The sequence below is a fragment of the Rosa chinensis genome, chromosome 6, assembly GCF_002994745.2.
Source record: "Rosa chinensis cultivar Old Blush chromosome 6, RchiOBHm-V2, whole genome shotgun sequence".
In the NCBI taxonomy this organism is placed as follows: domain Eukaryota; kingdom Viridiplantae; phylum Streptophyta; class Magnoliopsida; order Rosales; family Rosaceae; genus Rosa; species Rosa chinensis.
The window spans coordinates 581046-601604 of NC_037093.1; the positions used below are offsets into that span (position 1 = coordinate 581046).

The 20559-nt window shown below is 38.9% G+C and overlaps 2 protein-coding genes and 1 long non-coding RNA gene across 3 annotated transcripts; 1 reads left to right on the forward strand and 2 right to left on the reverse strand.

The window, feature by feature from the left end:
- Nucleotides 1–3075: 3075 nt before the first annotated feature.
- LOC112174748 lies at nt 3076–4178 on the reverse strand. Its single transcript, XR_002926158.2, has 2 exons — nt 4069–4178; nt 3076–3124 (listed from the first exon to the last, which is right to left on the reverse strand). It is a non-coding gene; the product is annotated as an uncharacterized LOC112174748 (long non-coding RNA).
- Nucleotides 4179–11526: 7348 nt separating this feature from the next.
- LOC112174467 (translocase of chloroplast 120, chloroplastic-like) lies at nt 11527–16051 on the forward strand. The gene is given in 3 exon segments (XM_024312243.2): nt 11527–11685; nt 11994–13910; nt 13913–16051. Coding segments are annotated over 2 exon segments (3687 nt in total). The 5' UTR covers nt 11527–11685; nt 11994–12010; the 3' UTR covers nt 15700–16051.
- Nucleotides 16052–16672: 621 nt separating this feature from the next.
- LOC112174561 (dirigent protein 22) lies at nt 16673–17603 on the reverse strand. The gene has a single exon (XM_024312350.2). The coding sequence runs from the start codon at nt 17590–17592 to the stop codon at nt 17017–17019; it is 576 nt and encodes a 191-aa protein (XP_024168118.1). The 5' UTR covers nt 17593–17603; the 3' UTR covers nt 16673–17016.
- Between the last annotated feature and the right edge of the window lie 2956 nt (nt 17604–20559).

Genomic DNA, 20559 nt, shown 5'->3' on the forward strand with positions numbered 1-20559 from the left:
GAACGGAATGAGTATTTTAGGATCCTTTGTGTAGGACGGTCTCGGTCCTAATTTCCCGAAGGAACAGGCTTTGCAAAATGAGCGAGAGGCCTTAGAGGTAACCAATGAGAATTTTGGTTGGGCCTGAGCGTCTGTAGCGCTATTAGAAGCAAAGTATGTGACTACATCTCCCATCATGGCGTTGGAGCCATGGGAATAAGGATGTATGTCGTCATGGCCATTGGGAGGAACAACCATGGCGTCATGCTCATGGTTGGTGCCATTTATGGCATCATCAAAAAGGACTTGGGAGGCCCTATGGCATCCCAACACAGCTGCAGCGCCAGATGCTGCGGTGGCTGCTGTCTTACTAAGTCCTAGAATCAATTTTCGATTCTTGCTTCTTCTCACTGTTGTGAAATTTTAATTAAAACTTGCTAGCGTATGAATCGTCATTAGTATAGTGTGCAAGTACGAGGTCGTTCTAACTGAGGATTGATAATCAATTTAAACCCTAACCTAATTAATCCAAACACAAAAACACATAAACAATCAAACTAAAGAAGATATGGTTTTAAGGTTTTCGACTAAACAAATAAGAAACAAAAAAAAAAACAAATAATGATAAAACCTAGGGTTTTAGAATCAACCACTAACAATCCTATTTATGTTTCAATGCAATTAATAGATTCTTTTGTTTATCTAGATGATAATTCCCGTATCTATGTCCTTCTCAGGTACTCTAGACCATAGTTTTCCTTAAGTGTATGATGCTCTCCCTCTCAGGTAAAGATCTTATATCCTAACTATGCAGTTTATCCTTCTCAGGTATAAATTTAACATGCAAGACTCATTACGCTTTAGAAAACAAGGGAATCAAGCAAACCATTAGTCTTTCTCAAGTAATAATGTAATTTACCACACTTAATCACAAGAAGCTAATCAAATTATATTGTATCTCTGCTTCAAATTTATCTTCCAATTACCATATGCAAAGCCCTAAGGTGATCAATCAAATAACTTAAACATAAAGCATCAATTCAAATAGTGATCAAGCATTCATCATAAAGAAACTATAAATCCATCAATAAATCATCAACGTACATAAACAATCATTATGGGCATCATCCTAACCCTAGAGAAAAAGAGTTTAGCGAAATATAACTAAATAAAACATAGGAAAAACATAAAAAGAATGGAAGGGGAAAAGAAGGGAAAGATGGATGAGTCGTCTCCGCTCCTTAGGCATCTACATTGTGCTCCTGAGACTCCCTTCTCATGTAAATTCGTGCTCCCTTATATATGGAAGATTTCTGCTATTCTTTGGCTTCAAGTTTCCTTTTAAGACTTGAGATTAGATTCCTTTTTTGATTTGGAATGGGAAAAGCTTGAAATATCTCTCGTAGAAGTAGGAATACATGTGCTCTTTGAATCCTCATCTGAATTAACTTCCTTGAAATATTAGGATTGATGATCTTGTGCCACGAAACTTGAGTTCTCCACGAATGGTTGTAATTCTCAAGCAGATTTCCTGTCTGACCTATCTTCACTCAAATAATCATAACTTGCTCTAGAAGAATCAAAATTGAGGTCTATAAAATTCTACAGAAAGTAGACATCTGTAGTTTCCAATGATATAAGGTTAATTGTCTGATTCGATCTGAGTAACTCCCAGTAATTCAGCGAAGTTGGATATTCTGCAAAGACAGATTTTGGAACGTGGTATTGCAATCGCCTTTCAATCCTACTTAGCTCATTCTAGCTTCTTTTCTTCTTTCTACGAAACAAACCAACAAAAATACTAAAATATGTAAATAAATCATAAATAAGGAAAACTAAACATAAAAATTAAGATTAAGAGGCAAATAAATATAGGAAAATGTGTGCACATAACTCACTCTGAAAAATGGATATCCGTGTGAAGTTTTTAGTATACGGAGCATCATATCACGACCAGGATGTCCTAGTCGGTCATGCCAAAGCCAGTATGTGTCAGAATCCAAGAGATCTTCTCTTATTACATTATTGGATTCAATTGGTCGAATTGTAGTGACATAAAGTCCACTAGACTGACACATAAGCTTCTCTAAGATGCGCTTTCGTCCTCAATCATTAGAGGTAATGCAAAGGAACTCTTTTCAGTTTTCATTATGCGTTTCCACATAGAATCCGTTGGCTCTGATATCTTTAAAGCTCAATAAGGTTCGATTTGCCTTAGGAGCATAGAGAGCTTCCGGGTCTTTGATCAAGGTGCCATTTGGCAATAGGAATTGGGCTATTCCATGTCCTTGAACTAAACCTGATGGCCCAGCCATCGTAGTCACAGAGGAATATGCACTACTAAAAAAAACCTCAATTGCGACGGCAGTTTGCGACGGCAAATAGTCATTTTGCCGTAGCAAATACTTTTCGCGACGGCAAATTGAGCATTTGCGACGGAAATGTTAGCGTTGCAATAGGTGGCGTCACAAGATCCATTTGCGACGGTAAATTTCCGTTGCAAAAAGTATTTGCGACGGAAAACTGTTGCCGTCGCATCAGTTATTATTTTGCGACGGCAATTTGCTACGCAAGCTTCCGTCGCAAAGTCCGCATCAGGGTAGTCCATGTGGAGGTATTTGCGACGGCTATGATGCCGTCGCAATGTGTACATTTTCAAAATAACCGCCAAAACCTTACCGCCAAATTTGTTGCTACGGTTAGTTTGCCGTTGCAAATATATTTATATTTTTTATTAATTTTTTTAATAAATAGATAAAATTATATATTTTCATACCAATTGGGACGCTGAAATCGGCATCACAAACGCCAATTTTATTTATTTATTATTATTTAGCCCATTTACACAAAATTAAACAAATGAATAATAATAATAATAATAGTTAAGCCATTAAATATTTGGATCTATTAAATCAAATAAGAAATTAACATTAATTCATGAAAAATATACTTAAACATATCCATTGACTCATTGTACTATATTCAAATACAAATACTAAAGTGAAAATAATGTCATTTCTAAGTATTGAACATGATAATAAGCACTCTTAAAATAAAACAACAATTACAAGTGCATCATTTTACTTTGTCATTTTGTGAGCTTTGCACTTGCTTTCATTTGCTTTGCTCTTTTTGCCATGAGAACCTGTAATATCAACATATGAAAACCAATGTTAGCTTAATGTCCAATAGGCAAGATAGTCAAAACAACTAACCCCCATATATTAAGCATCTACTTCTCAACTCTATATCATCTTTTGCAAGAAGTATAACACAAACTAGGGGCTATTAACAATAATCTATCATAACCTAAACAATGAAAAGCCTTTCATGAATGGAAAGGAAAAGCAACACCTATTAATATGGCTAAGGTTAGTTACAGAGTAGCTGGAATCATAAAAAATATAACTGCTTCATCATTACCCATATAAACAACCAAACCAGTTGAGATAAATATATCAACAAAGCAACACCTATTAATATGGCTTCAAGGTAATAGTCACATGGAACTAATTAAATCCACAAACTAGATAATGAAGCACAATCCAAAAAGTCCATCTAAATTTTGAAAGCCAAACCACAAAACAGTTGCAAAAACACAGCTCAAAACATATTTTCCTGCATCATCCACATATAGCATTATAACATTCCTCATCAGGAAATCATTTTCTTTACTCAAACTGTAAATTTCAAAAAGGCAAAAGCAAGCTGACCTAGCAGTAAAGCAACTTGAATGAACTAACAATCTTAAAAAAAAACCCATAGATCTAATCATACATAACAACCTTATAGCAAAAACAAGTTCATCAATATCCTTCGGTGAAAGCCACAATAAGATATACCAAACAAATACATAATCAAACATTTGCAATACAAACCGAACTAATTTCCATGTGAAAGGACATAAAAAAATCATAAGTATAGACCTCAATAACTAGCTTGAAACAACACAACCATTTGCAAGCAAGCCAATTATAACTCATGGTGATGATAATGTCAAGCATCAACTAGAAATACAATATGTAAGAGCAATATAAAAAATTAATATAAGAAGATTGTTGCAATTGCCTAAATTAATAGGAGAATTACCCTTTCAGATCCATTTTGTGAAGGGGATGTTATTGGAGAATTCTGCTCCAATAATGGCTGGTCACTATTTGCATTCGGAGTTATTTCATCTCCTATAGACTCTCAAAATTTCTTGCCCGCTGGTTGCCTCAGCAACCTAAGAAATATACAATACATATATATACACATATTAAACTTAAGTTAGTGCAAGTAGTAATACAATTGACAAAAGTCCAATTTATCAACCATATATCTGCATATTAAGTTTGTGCTCAACCGATACCTGTCTAGGAGACTCTGTACTACTGTCCTTGTTCTGCAGAAAATCAATTCGAGCATGTAGTTGCTGAAGCTGCAAGTGAAACTCTTGACGCACTTGTTCAGTAATTTTTTGTACGAGATCATCTGTGCTTTGAGATATGCTTAATTCCTTTGAATATACTAGACTACGAGGCACACCAGCTCCAAAAGTACTACAATAGCCATGACCATCATCTCCCATCAAAGAGTGGAAAATTCGATAATGCACATAAAGTAATAGACATGAAACAAACCATAAACATAAAGTAATATATAAACTAGCTGTAGAATACAAAGTAGCACCTATCATTCTGATAATGCACAAAAAATGTATAAATAGACCATGTTAATATTAATTAGTGGATATTATACTTAGTAGAGATATTGTACACCAAAAAAAAAAAAAAACTAGAAGGGGAAAGAGAAAAAAAAGGGCAAAAAGTAAGAAGAACAAAGGATTGGAAGTATCCCTTCAATGACATTGTTTCCTTAATGGGGATCAACATCTCTTTTAAATCATGTCAAAAAAGTAAGCTTCTTTTAGATGATACTCAGTAGACATACACAACAACAATTGACTAAGAATCCATCACCCAAAAGTTATGTCAGAACAGGGTAACTAAATTCTTCAAACCCTTAACATAGTTGCATGAAGCAACCACTTCAAAAATTCCAATGCACGCATTTGCGATGTGGGGATCTCATGATTTTAAAGGTAAACCAAAAAAAAGTATTTTGTTTTGGTTTGACCCGTAATCATATATGAAATTGCGGACGGTATAAATTTAGCAACACTCTTTCACTCCTACAGTCCTACTGAAGTACCAGATTACACATTACACTAAATAATGGATTGTAAAATTACTGCCACATCAATTATGTACCCCATCAAAAATGAAAAGAGGATCTGAATTACAGTGCCACAACAACAGGCACATGTGTCCCTGATGAGACATAGTCATCTGGCTTAATCAGATCACTGTGTCTTCATTTGCTCTAACATATTCTATCTAGTAAGTTCCAAGCAATGACATTGTCAAATGTCAATTAAGCCACACCCAACTACTCAGCATGGTCAAACTTTGGCACAACCTCATACCAAGCATGGTTACGGAAATGGAAATTTTACATGCTCAAGTTTTTGGCATATTCTCTTTTGATGTCCAAAACTAATTCAACTGCACTTGGATTTACCAAGTCGGGAGGGATATCAGAAATGTCAGAAGTTGCTAGTGCTGGAGTATTGCCCCTTCGCATAGCCTGAGCTTGTAAGAAGCAAAGAGAATATAATCAAAATAACAACAATGCCTGCTCCTTGCAAATACATACAAATTTTTTTTTTTTAAAATAATAATGCCAGTCTCTTGACATTTCCCTCGTTAATTAAAGCAATAGCATGGGAGTAAGGGCAAGAGCTATATATTTATAAGGCTATGTGTCCATACAACTGAATTCAGATACTAGAATTTCAAATTGTAGTTTCATATTCCAAGGAATATCAATGAAAACTTAGAAGATAGAGGTTGGTTACAAGCCATAAGTGATAAAAGACTTTAGTTCTTAAAATATATTATCAAAAGTTTGATATTTCCACAGAGCATATACAAAATTATCATGTCAATTGATTATTCACTGTGCTATAACTTGGTTGGTAGCCTGGCAATACAGAATGCACATATTAAATTCAATAATGAATTTAAATATGTGTTGATAGCTAATAAAAACGGTGCATGCAGCCAACCATAGGTAACCAATTAATGTTATATGTATTCATATATAGCAGAGCTAGCATGCATGATCGGTTAACTGAACACGTATATGGCATCAGACATATCACCCTATTAGATACGAGGCACTTATGAGAATTCTATAACCAAATACCAAGGCACAGGTAATTAGAATTAATAAACCAATTAATAAAGCAAAGAGTAATCTATATTTTACAATAAAAGATAGAACAGTTCTATCTATATATAAAGTTAAGAACAAACCTGATAATGATTATAGTGAGGAGACAAAAGTAGACAGCAAGCTTAACAAGCCAACACTTCTTCTCAGTATTAAGAACCCTGAATACTTCAGTGACATCAATAAGATGCTTTTGTTTTACAAACCTGAATTATAGAAAGTGGATGGTTAGGACTTGGGAGGGGGTAACGCTAGTTCATCTGCCACCAATACACCAAGACATACATAGAGGCAGACATGTAAACAGACAATATAAGGCAAAACAAAAGCTTATGTTATGAGGATCAATTATTGTCACTCTTTTGTGTTTCACAACCTATTCTAATTGGAACAGTAGACAAAAAGTCATGATCATCACAAGATGCACCAACCATAAATTGTACCAACCCTCTAGTTGTGTCGCTGCATATATCATTTTAAAAAGAGAAGTTCCATAACTAATATATGTGTAATGTGAGTATAAATATAAATAACTCCATGCTATTAGAGCAGGCTTAGAGTAGTGAAAAACAAAGGTGTGGTTCCTGTTTTCATCATATTCTATGGTATAGAGATTGGTCCAATAAAATGTTACAGATATCGGATCAAAATTAGGTAGGAAAGAATAATGAACCTACATATAATGGGTCGCTTAACAAGGAACAGAGTGAGAATAGAGAAAGTCGCTCTCATTCACCATCAACAATCAGCCAAGTTTACTATGAAAATTCATACTCTAAGCTAACAATCAGCCAAGTATCTATTGTCAACTAAGCAATCAACATAACCAAATCGAGCCCCTAACCTAAATCCAATAAAATCTACAATTAACAGCAAAATAAAATGACGAAATCAAGTAAAACTACGTTGGTGATTACTCGGTAGGAGAAATAGGCCTACATGCCATTGCCTAATTACCTTGGTAGGTTCCAGTTCGAGGAGCTGCAAAGCATACACAATCAAAAACCAAGATCCACAACCTAACCAGGTAGCTCCTAAAGCTACTGTAATTTGCAATCAACAAACTAGATCTTCTTCCCAATCACATCCCATACAGACCCAAAATCAGGACACAAAGACAACCAAGAGCCAAAATACACCGAAAGTTGAAAAGCAAAGAGTCACCTGTAAGCTGCCGGCGAGAAGAAAATTCAGTTATCGAAATGTTCAGAACGGCGGGAACAGTGAGGTTTCGGAGCTGAGAAAGAGGGTGATGTTTGGGCGAGAGAGAGAGAGAGAGAGAGAGAGAGAGAGAGAGAGAGAGAGAGAGAGAGAGAGAGAGAGAGAGAGAGAGAGAGAGAGAGAGAGAGAGCAGGGTGATGTTTGGGACTTTGGGAAAAAGAGGGAAAGAATTAGGGCTGATGAGTGTTTTGTTAGTAGGACATTTGGCCAAAAAAACAAAAGAAAAAATAGAGAGAAAATTATTTGGGTTAGCGCCAAGACTAATACTGTGACGTTTATGTGTTGCCATGCTTCTTTCTATTGTATTTTTTTTTCTGTAAAGTACATATACAAATAAGTTTTGCGACGGCAAGTGGAAAAGGCGTCGCAATTGAGTACAAAATTACTACGGCAAACATTTTCCGTCGCAAATGATAAGACTTAATCGCGACAGAACATTTTCCGTAGCAATAGGGTGTCAATTGCGACGGCAACTGTTGCCGAAGTAAAAAGGCGAAGCAATTGAAGTTTTTTTTAGTAGTGATGTAGGCAACATCTCCAAGAATAATTGCCTATGTTGTAGAATGGTGTGCGTAGTCACACTATCAGCGAGACATTGTAGTTCATCCATTCCTAAAAGAAAAGCTCGTAATTAAAAGGAATCATAAAGAAAAGAACTCGACTTTTATTAATAAGCCAAACGAAATTACATCATTGTTTCTTTTGATCAAAGAAAATCTAATCCAATAAACTAGCTAATGCAAAACAATGGTAGTCGTCTAACTCATTTCGATAATTCCAATGCAAATGTGACCAGGTGAGTAGAGAGATGTCGGTGGAGCAAGGCTCGCTTAAGTACCACTTATCTCAAAACCTTCCTAGACATCACACTTACATTGAGTACGCCTACTTTGAAGAAAAACTAATACCATTGGCATCTACTACAAAAATAATATGGCAATTGCCTATATCTCTTGGAAAATAAAAAAACTTAATCAAAATCGCCAGTTTCTGGGTCTTGATTCTTGAAATCTTCCACCCTTAGATCGAGATCGCCATCTTGATCTTCTTGTTCCATGTAGTTTGCCTCCCTTGCTTTGCGATACCTCCTGTATGCGTTTGCAACATTCTGGGATGCTTTACATGCTTTGTCCCAATGTCCAGTTGATCCACATCTGAGACAAGCATCATTATGGTCAGGTTCCCTTGATCGAGGCACTTTGAGGATGGTTATTGCCTTTGGTGGCGTCACCACCATAACCGGAGGCTTGGCCTCTCTCTCTTTTCACACGTTTTCCTCCACAGATCCGTGTACGCCTATCTTGGCTGTTTCCTTCCTCTTTGGGGCGAGAATATGGACCAGAACGTCCAGAATTATCCCTATGTTTAGGGTTTCGCTCCTTGCGTCCTCCCTTGGAGGCGCGACTATAATTAGACTCTAGAATTGACTTGGCTCCCATGGGTCTAGTGTTATAGTTCTTCACAAGTATGTTGTCGTGCTTTTCAGCTACGTTCATGGCACCAATTAGCTCATGAAATCTTGTGACGCGTCTAGCATTGACATCATTCCGATAGTTTTTGGCTACCATCAATGCAGAGACGGGGAAGGTGGAGAGAGTTTTCTCGATCAATATCGTATCAGTGATTTTCTGTCCACAGAATTCCATCAAAGACTTGATACAAAGTTCTTATGAATTTTAGTCAAGTCCAGACTTGAAATCCCAGAAGCGGAGGCTATGCCATCTCACTTCTAAGTCTGGAAGTAGGGAATCACGGACGTTGCCAAAATGCTGCTCGAGTTCTACCCATAGTTTTCTTGGGTCTTCCTCATTGAGGTACTCATTTTGGAGCACGTCATTCATGTGTCTTGTCATGAGAATGATGGCTTTTGCTTCATTTGCCTCTCTGGTAGCTCTATTTGCTTCAAAAGTAGTAGCTTGTTGAGGAGTAAGCACGTTCTGACTTGGCTCTTGGATCGTACACAGGATCCCATCAGCCTTAAGATGCTGGCGCACATCATAGACCGACTTGTGGTATCCTGTGCCTGTTGTCTCTAGTGGAGCAACAACTTGTTCAGGTTACTCATCCTGAAAAACAACAAGAAAAGAGGGTTAGTTTCAGAGCGAAAAAGGCTACCACGAAAAACTATTAAATTTCTGAGCGTAGTTGCTTCCAAGAAAATCCGATTCCATGAGGGGTTTTGGATTATATCGAAACAATGACGTATGTGGTCGATCGTTTTTCTTCTCAACAAACTCTATGTTTGGAGGACTCTACAAGCTCTAAGCTTGGAGTGAGCACGAACCCCCACAGTTCGGCTATTTGGTATCCCCTATGAAGAAGAAAGGGGGGGGGGGTAGAAGAAGGGAGGTTGCAAGTCCTTGAGAAGAAGAAGAGAAAATAATAAAAACTTCAAAAAAGGGGAACTTTTAGGATAATTTACCTCTTAGGATTGCAGAATGTATTTGGTCATTGTCATAGGATTTGGAGATGAGCTTCAGTCCCAGTGCAAGCGAGTAGACTTGTAGGATTGCAGCGTGGGGGGGGGGGGGGAGGGGGGGTCGCAGAGTAGCGAGGGAGCGGCTTTGCGGAGTCGAGGTCGCGGGGTAGCAGATTCGCGAGGTCTAGAGGATGCTGCGGAGATGCCGCGAGTGTGCACGGGGAAAGGCCAGTGTTCGCGGGGGCAGAAGGCAAGGAGGGCTTGTGGACATTGCAGGGGCAGCGAGGCTAACCTGGTAGGGTTAGCGTTGAGTTGCAATGCGGGGGCTGCGGGGGCAGTGGTAGCACCGGCGAGGCTGATCCGGTGAAGATTTTTTTTTTTTTTTTTTTTTTTTTTTTTTTTCCGGCTTTTAGGGTTTTGGTTTTTAAAATTAGGGTTATGGCTCGTGCTGATAACGTGTTTTAGAGAAACAAGAATTGAGAGAAAATCGGTGTGTATTCTCATCGATAATAGGGGTCTCTTTATATAGAGGATTACAAGGCAAAGAGTCTGAATTATACAAGGAAAGATAATCTCTAGATTCTTCTAAAGTAAACCTTATTACTACTAGGTCAAATAACCTAGAGTTTGGGCCAAACACAAATTAGGGTTTTACTAAAACAAAAACATAATTGTCAATTGATAATCAAACAATAATTGGTTAAGGGTTAAATAGATTACCAAAGTTTAAATATTTTGGACAATTGGATATATTACTAATCCAATGGTCTAAAATATTTAATAAAATGAGTGTATGACAAACACCCGGGTACCTAAGAAAATTTCAATATTTTGTGATCAACCCACAAGATATTTTCATCCCTCTCCACCCATCCAACTCTTCCTTTCAAATTTACAACAAGAACCACCTTCGCTGACTGATTGTGTCATTGCTGGAGCTTCTCCATGGTCTCGCGTTGAAGCATGATGACCGAGTTGTAATGGTCGATGGCTTCTTCCATCACTAGCTGACTCACAACCTCCTTGCGCTCTAGAAAAGCAATGCTGAAATCTCGTTAATAACTTAGATTCAGACAATCTAAGTTAATCTATCATAGTGAATATGAAAAAAAGTAGGAAGACTGAAGAGAGATGCTGAGAGGCTGAGAGTAGAACGAGTCGAATAAGATAGGTGTTCTTTTTCCTTTTTTTTCTTCATTTTTCTTTTACTTGCCCAAAAACGTTTATCTTTCTTTGGCAACTCGAGAAATCATTTGCCCCAAGGAAGTACATTTTTAATTAGAAATCCAACAACCCAAGAAAATTATGGCATAACCAAGATAATAAAGGATCTCGTGGAACATGCGTTGGCCCTTGGGGCTCCCCTCCCCTCTAAAACTTCCCACGTGACCATCACGTGACAACAATCGCTAACAAAAATGTCCAAAGCAAACATCAAAATCAACGGATGTAATCAGAGGTCACGTGACTTCCCTCAGCCGTCGATTCCACACGTGCGAAACGCCCAAAATTGGGCACGGGCAACAGCGAACCCTTTTTCTAGTTTCCGTCCACGTCACCCCGATTGGCGTCTTTCACGATGATACCAATGCAACAGTCCCTACCCTCGGATCAAAACCCCAGGAAATTAGTTGACCGTCCGATGAGACTCTTATCCTTAATTACTCTGCTCTGAAAGTAAAGCATAAGAAAAAAAGAAGATCCTCAGTCTCTCTCTCTCTCTCTCAATCTCTCTCTCTGGAAACGAGTCCAAGGCAGGGCCTTTTTCTCTGTGGCACCCAGAAAACCTGGTAAGCTCTCTCTGCTATTTCATATTTCATAACCCTTTTTTTCTTTTTTGCATTTCTTTGTTTGTTTGGGATTGGTTTTGTTATTGATAAACCCTAATAAATCAAAGTCACGATCTTGCGGCGGTTTGCTTCAATTATTGTATTGATTAATCGATTTTAAATACTTAGTGGTAGTTGGGTACTGAAATTTGGTATTGGGGTTGTGTTTTGATTAGGTTTATGATTAGGGGCTGGGATAAAGATTGGTTCTTTATTTGGTTTGTTGAGCTTTTGGTGATTTGAGTTTTTGTGGGTTTTGGTGAATCTAGGGTTTTGAAGATTTGGGATGGAAAATGGTGATGGGATTTTAGGTGGGTCTCAGACGGTGGGTGAGAATAAGGCTGAGGTTGTTGAGGAGAGGGTTGTAGAGGATTCTAATGGAGTCAAGGATGATGTGGAGGAAGAGGTTTTTGAGGAGGCGATAGAGACCGGGACTGTTGGCGACAGTCCTCGTGCGGAGGATTTTGAAGAGGCGATTGAGGTTCTGGATGAGGCTGAGAAGAGCAAGGAGGAGGAGGAGGATGTGGAGAACGGTGGGGAGGAAGTAGAAAAATCGGTGGGTGGGGATAGGGTTGATGGGTTTGTGGGGACCGGTAGTGTTGATGTGGAAGAGACTAGTGCGTCAAAGGGATTGGCAGATGAAGAGATGGTGGGTAGCCTAGAAGATGCGGTAAAAGATGTCTCGGAGGTTGGTGCTGATGGACAAGTAGCAGTTTCGACAGGTGGGGATGAGGCTGACCATGTGAAGTGTGAGAATCACGATTCTAAATCAAATGGATTGACGAATGACGGGTTGTTGGATGCAGCAAATGAGGTTTCAGGGATTGGTGCGGGTGGAGAAATGCCAATTTTGACTGATGTGGACAAGGCTGATGGGAAGCCCGTTGAGGTTGCTGAGAATGAGAAGTCTGAGAAGGGCGACCAGGATAACTTAGTTTTGGAAGTAGTGGCCACGGATGAAAAATTGGAGAACGAAGGTGCTAATCTTGATTCTGCTCCTGCAACTGAATTTAATACGGAAAATTTGAAGGAAGCTGGAAATGGTGAGGAAATAAAGGAGAATATCTTGAGTACAGAGAATCTGGATGATAAGACTGTGGATGTGGTAGATACTTCTGTTGGTGTTACTTTGAAGCTTGAAGATGATAAGGGTGTGGAATTGCAAGAGAGAAATATGGATCCAGAGCATACAGAATGTGAGAGTACTGACTCAAATAATGCTATATTTGTCACTGAAGCAAGGCAAGTGGATAATAAAGTTGAAGAACTGAGAGCTACTATGACTTGTACGGATGCAGGAGATCAAGATTCAATGAAAGTGAAAAGTGTTTCTTCTGGGCTTGGTTTGGAGCATGATGTGGAAACATCTGAACTTAGAGGCATTTCATCTGAACAACAGTTGTCAGGGGTAGAAAGTCCTGTAGCATCTGAAATGGCAGGCTCAGCTGTTTCTAAAAGTTCTGCACCTGAGGACACAGAGAAGATTCAGGTTGGTAGCACTGTTTTGAGATCAGAGAATATCAAAGACGATGAACCTCAGCCAGCTGATGAGGTTGCTCATGTAGTTTGCAACAATGGTGCTGTGCCTGAGGAGCCTGAAAAGAAAGAAAACAATCATGTAGAGAAGAGTAGCAACAGAATGAATAGAGTGCAGGAGGTCCAGCATGCACCAGCTCATGGTAGCTCTGGAAATTCTACAAATCCAACTCCCCTTCCCGCTCGTCCAGCTGGCCTTGGGCGTGCCGCCCCCCTTTTGGAACATGCACCTAGGGCGGTACAGCAGCCTCGGGTAAATGGTACCGTATCTCATGTGCAAAACCAGCAAATTGAGGATCCTGTTAATGGAGAGGCAGAGGAGTCGGATGAGACTCGTGAAAAGCTTCAGATGATCAGAGTAAAATTTTTGCGGCTTTCGCATAGGCTTGGGCAGACTCCACATAATGTTGTTGTGGCCCAGGTCTTGTACAGACTGGGGTTAGCTGAGCAGCTGCATGGGAGAAGTGGGGGTCGTGTTGGTGCCTTTAGTTTCGACCGTGCGAGTGCTATGGCGGAGCAGCTAGAGGCATCTGGGAATGAACCCCTTGATTTCTCTTGTACAATTATGGTTCTTGGAAAGTCAGGAGTTGGTAAAAGTGCCACCATCAATTCTATATTTGATGAAGTGAAGTTCAATACTGATGCTTTTCAGATGGGACAAAGAAGGTTCAGGATGTCGTGGGTACTGTGCAGGGGATTAAGGTAAGAGTCATCGACACACCTGGGCTTCTGCCTTCCTGGTCGGACCAGCGTCAGAATGAGAAGATTCTGCTCGCTGCTAAGCGCTTTATCAAGAAAACACCTCCAGATATTGTTTTGTATCTTGATAGGTTGGACATGCAGAGCAGGGATTTCAGTGACATGCCACTCTTGCGCACAATCACAGAGATTTTTGGGGCGACTATATGGTTCAATGCAATTGTGGTTCTGACTCATGCTGCATCAGCTCCGCCCGAGGGCCCAAATGGCGCTGCTTCTAGTTATGACATGTTCGTCACTCAACGATCTCATGTTGTCCAGCAAGCCATTCGTCAGGCGGCTGGGGATATGCGCCTTATGAATCCTGTTTCCTTAGTAGAGAACCACTCTGCTTGCAGGACCAATCGGGCTGGCCAGAGAGTCTTGCCAAATGGTCAGGTTTGGAAGCCTCATTTGTTATTGCTCTCTTTTGCATCCAAGATCCTTGCTGAAGCTAATGCACTATTGAAGTTGCAAGACAGTCCTCCTGGAAGACCTTTTGCACCTCGATCTAGGCCACCTCCATTACCTTTCCTTCTTTCCTCCCTCCTTCAGTCAAAACCGCAGTTGAAGCTGCCTGAGGATCAATTTGGTGATGATGATGATGGCGTAGATGATGATCTGGATGAGTCTTCAGATTCTGAAGATGAATCAGAATTTGATGAATTACCACCATTCAAACGTTTGACTAAGGCCCAGGTGGAGAAACTCTCTAAAGCTCAGAAAAAGGCATATTTTGATGAGTTGGAGTATAGAGAAAAGCTTTTTATGAAGAAACAGTTGAAGGACGAGAAAAAGCGACGAAAGTTGATGAAAAAAATGGCAGCTGCAGCAAAGGATCTGCCAAGTGATTATGGTGAAACTGTAGAGGAAGAAAGTGCAAGTGCAGCATCTGTACCCGTTCCTATGCCAGATTTGCCCTTGCCTGCTTCCTTTGATTCTGATAATCCCACTCATCGTTATCGATATCTAGATTCTTCCAACCAGTGGCTTGTAAGACCTGTTCTAGAAACTCATGGTTGGGATCATGACGTTGGTTATGAGGGCATAAATGCAGAAAGATTGTTTGTCTTAAATGGCAAAATACCCTTATCATTTTCTGGCCAGGTCACCAAAGATAAGAAGGATGCCAATGTCCAAATGGAACTAGCTAGTTCAGTAAAGCATGGGGAAGGGAAGGCAAGTTCGGTAGGACTTGAAATGCAGACTGTTGGAAAGGACTTGGCTTATACTCTACGAGGCGACACTAGGTTCAGTAATTTTAGGACGAATAAAGCAAGTGCTGGTGTCTCGGTCACCCTCTTGGGTGATGCTCTATCAGCTGGGTTGAAAATTGAAGACAAATTTATTCCTCATAAACGGTTCCGGTTGGTTATGACGGGTGGTGCAATGACTGCTCGTGGGGACATTGCTTATGGTGGTAGTTTGGAGGCTCAGTTAAGAGACAAAGATCATCCGCTGGGTCGTTCACTATCAACTTTTGGGCTCTCTGTGATGGATTGGCATGGAGATCTTGCTATTGGAGGTAATATACAGACTCAGATTCCAGTTGGTCGACATACAAACCTTATAGGTCGTGCCAATTTAAATAATAGGGGAGCAGGACAACTGAGCATCCGCTTAAATAGTTCAGAACAGCTTCAAATAGCTTTGATTGGTCTCATTCCGCTGCTTAGAAAGTTGTTCATTTACCCTGAATAGTTGCAGTAGGGACAATGATGAAAATTAGATCAATAATTGTGAAGCAGCAGCCTTGCGGAAATAGGTCGTCAGCAAGATTGAGCGAGGAGGTCCTAATGTGATGGTTCACCACAAGTGAGTGATAATATGCTGTTGGTTTCTATCCATATGAATCTGGAAGTGTTTCTATTGATCATAGTGAGATTTTTGAGCTTCTTAATTAGATACTGGCAGTTGGTATATTTTTGTTCTTGTTAAGGTACTGGACCCAATGTTGCTTATTGAATCTGGCCTGTCTTTATTCTCTGTATGGGTGTGAAAATTCGTTTATATAGGCAAAATAGAATCAGGCATCTCTTCCATTCTCTTTGCAGATACAGTTTCAACATCTGCTCAGTTTATTAGCTTTTCATCAACTTGATATTAGTTTGTATTTCTTTCACTAGTTATTGAATTGCAGGTGTTTTGAAAGGAACAAGCTTAATAATCTTCGGTTTTTCGAATCCATCATCCTGGAGTTTTGCTGCTTCCCACAAAGGGAAATCCCTTTGCCTGGGTGATGGCAAATAACTATGTCATCTTTTTGTTGTGATTGTATAGCATGTTTTTCTTTCCGGAGCAGATTTAAGGGTTGTGCTTCAATTAGATGTTGGAAGCCTTGTTTAGGTTTTCTAAGAATTCTGTCCGTTGATTTAGTGAGTAAAGACATTCTTATTCCTATGCTTGGATCATTATTTGGAATTCCCTTATGAGTCGAGTCTATCAAAGGCTTAACGTCCATGGAAATGAAGGTTGTATGGCTTCGAATTGATGCTTACGGTTTAGGTTATTGATGCTGTGTTGTCTTAATCATCGAAGACAGAGGGGTAGGGCTTGGAGCAGCTGAGATGGGATTATACTACCTACATTATTTGTATCATTAATGTTCTAATTCAACTCTACGTAAGAGGACGATACACATTCCCTCAATTTTATTGCATCCAATATGACTGATCATATCAAGCTATATACTTGCATAATTTCTTCAACATTTCAGGTGTTGTGACATTCCAACTTACAACGAGAACTTTGGGGAAATTGTAAAAATATATTTGAGGTACAAAGTCTAGAAAAATACGGACTTCAAAAATTATTGAGGTAAAAATTCTGAAGCAACACAATGAAGTCGTCGGTAAAATAATCTTTGCGGACCTGTTTATCTCTTTTTCAAATTCAATAAAAAACCCATTAGAATACTCGCATATCTCCGGCAAAAGCCACTAATCAGAGAAGTCCCTACAAGAACAACAATATTATTAAACAAGTAGGGAAAAGACAACGCCATTCTCATTTTTTCATTCAATAATGTATAACCATAAGATTATATTCCAGAATACCAAGAGTAGCATTAATAAAATAGCTCGAGACTGACGCAAATCCACGGGCCAACCGGAAATCGCCAGTTCCGCCGACAATTGGAAACTCTCGCCGGGATTGAAACACTGCGTTGCGCCCCAAAATAGTGACACTGCTACCGTTGTGTTTGCCGCTGGTGAAAACAATGGTCATGGCCATAAGTAGACAGAGCTCTTCTTGGGACGCGAAACTGTATAGCCCCTGAACCCTGCCTACAAGCCCGGACGTGAGTTCGGGTCCCTTGGTTTGTGGGTTGTCAAACATGTTGACTTGTCCGAACAAGGTGGTCGATGGCCTGATGATCTTGGGTGGTGGAACCACTACGAATGATGTCTGGCCATAGCCTGAAACGATGTCGTGAAAGTAGAAGTGGAATCGGGTCAGCTTGGGTTTTGAGTTGTCGAGCTTCTGAAACCATTGGTCAAATTCTCTATTTTCTTCGATGCTGCTACAGTGCCCTAGTAATGGTATGAACGTGAACAGAGCTATGAAGAAAAGCTTTGGAACTACCTTCTCCATTTTTCTCTCTTGCGGAGCAAAACAAATCAAGGCCGAGGATGCATTTTATAGGAGGACTGGGGAATCAATAACATTATTGTCTTATTATTTTTAATGGGTAGTTCACTTATTTTGCCCAATGTTTCATACCTACTGATGCTATGAATCCTCTTTTGAATGTGGGAGAAGAAAAGTAGTGGCAGCATGAGACAAAAAAAGAGACAAAAGAAAAGAAAAACACTTTAATAGTTTAGGGTTTTGTCTGTGTGGTTGTAAAATTCGTTTACATAGGCGAAATAGAATGGCCTCTCAGGTGTTTTGAAATCAACGAATTTAATAGTGTTCTGCTAGTGGTCTGTGTTTCGAAGCCATCATCCTGGAATGGAGGGAAATCCCTTAGCCAGGGTGATGGCAAATAACTACGTTATCTTTTGCTTGAGATTATATATCATGTTTTTCGTTTTAAAGCATATTCAAGAGTTGTGCTTCAATTACATGTCAGCTCTTTCTTTGAACGTGCCTAGACAGCTAGACTTATTCTGGTTTTCTAAGACATTTAGTGAGGAAAGACTACCTTTTTTCTTAAATGCTTGGATCGTTATAATTTGGGATTCCCTTTTGAGTTTGCCAAATGGTTAATATAGGGCTGTCATTCGGTCGGTTCGAATCGGTTATAGTTATTACCAACTTCAAAACCAAAGCTTTCAGTTTCAAAATTGAGTTACCAATTACCAACCAAAATTTTCAGTTTTTAATCATATCTACCAAATTCGGTATTTCGGTTTTCGGTGTTACTAACTTTAGAACAAATAATTCTTTGTAATATAAATTAGAATGAACAAAATTAGGTTTTTCAATTTTATAGTTGTAAATTTCGTATTCATCTACTAATCATAGCTTTCTTTTGTATATATGACATCAAATTTTAGCAATTTTCAATAAAACTAGGTTATTTAACCATCTTGGACTAGGTTACTTAAAATACATGTACTATTAATGTAGTATGTGTAGTAATATTCATACTATTATAAAATTTTTTATGTTTATTTATTAATATACTTGTATGTGTTGAAAACCATAATATATAAAGTTAATATTTAGATAATCGGTAGATTTGGTATTTACCAAAACCAAACTAACTTTTTTAGTAATTTTTTATTTTTGTTTTATCAGTCTCGATTACCAAAAAGTCGATTTACCAAAACCTAAAATATCGATTGGTATTCGGTCGGTTTGGTAATTACCAAATCAAGTGACAGCCCTAGGTTAACATCATCCCTTCGAATTGATGCTTTTGGTTTAGGGTATTGATGCTGTATTGTCTTAATCATTGAAGACAAGGGGACAGGCGTTTGGAGCAGCTGAGATGGGATTAGGGATTATACTACCCGCATTATTTATTGCATGAATGTTCTAAACGTTAAACGATGGTTTCATCATATCCAGCTTTTATCTTGCATAAAATTTTCATCAACAATAATATTCAAAACTTTCATCTGGATGGGTTGGAATGGGTGTTAAAGAACTTTCATCACCCAAATCCACTTCAAATGTTCTGAAGGCAAAATTCTTCATTTGGCTTTCACCAATGTAATACTTGATTCACTTTAAAAAATGTAACTTAGTTCACTCAATTTTGAAAATTGGTAAATTCATGCTTAAACAATAAGAAAATACTATTTAAAATATTTTTAACCTATATTTATCAGAATCTTAATTGACACTTGAACATTTCGATACATAAGGAAATTTTAATCAAAATTCTATACCTTGCTCTTAATTGGCCAATTACATGACTACCTATTTTTAATTGGCAAAGATAAAAGGGGAGTGAAATTTGCACAACGACTTTTACAATCTGCACTCCCTTAGTATTGATTTTACAAAACTGCCCTTATACTTTACTACTCTCTCTACTCCATCGATCTTCTGATTCTTCTCTCTCTCTCTCATCTTCCTATCAATTGAACAAGAACCCTTAAGAGAAAAAGCCAGCTGTGAGGTTCAGTACACCCTAATAAAGGCTCGACCTTTGGGAGCGAGAGAGAGATAGAGAGAGTAATTGGAAGAACCTAGAAAGAATAGGATATGCGGAGAGAGATGGAGGGGGGAGTTGAGTGACCGGAGAGGGAGATCGGAGAAGGGGGAAGCTCTTGTTCTTCCTCTTGGTAATTTTTGCTTCTTCCTTATCTCATCTAAATTGATATGCCCAATCATATTTGGGGCTTATATAATATGCAATTATCAATACTTCCATCACTCAAAAGCAGGACATATATTCTCAAGCAACTCAACTCCAATGCTTGGTTGCTTAATTTTCAATTTTGTGCTCCTGATTTATAGCCATTGTTTTGCCCACGTTGTACAACAAGTTACTGCTGTTATACCCATGCTTGACTTTTGCCAGCTTGAGGAAGGTTATGTAAATATCTCTTCCTTCCGGGCTCACATTCCTTAACTCGCATCGGGAATTCTTCAATTCTCCCTCCACACTACAAATTGAAGCAAGAACTTGAGGGGAATGGTAATATGGTTCAAGCAGCTCCGATCAGGACCCGTTTCATCGCCGGAGATGGCTGGAATCAGAAGAAATAGCCGGAAAATCGCTAACTGCTACAGTAGCTTCAAGGCGTCGATTCTTCCTTCTTTGGCCAAGATGCCGTGATCTACCACCATCGGCGTGTGCAGCAGGAAGAGGCAGTCATAAAATGACCGGTGGAACGCCGTCAGGTGGCAGGAAGGCGGAGTTATGCAGGAAAAACCAAAGAACCCGAAGAGAGAGAGAACGCGGGAGAGGGGAGAGAGAGAGGAGGGTAGTTATGGAAGAGAATTAACAGCACTAAACAAAATAATATTAAACAATTCAAAAGGAGAGCAAATTGTAAAATTGGGTGTGCAAATTTCACTCCTCAGATGAAATTACCAAACTGTAAGACGTTATATAAGTTAAGTGAGTAAAGTAATAATATTTTTTTGAGATATTTTAAT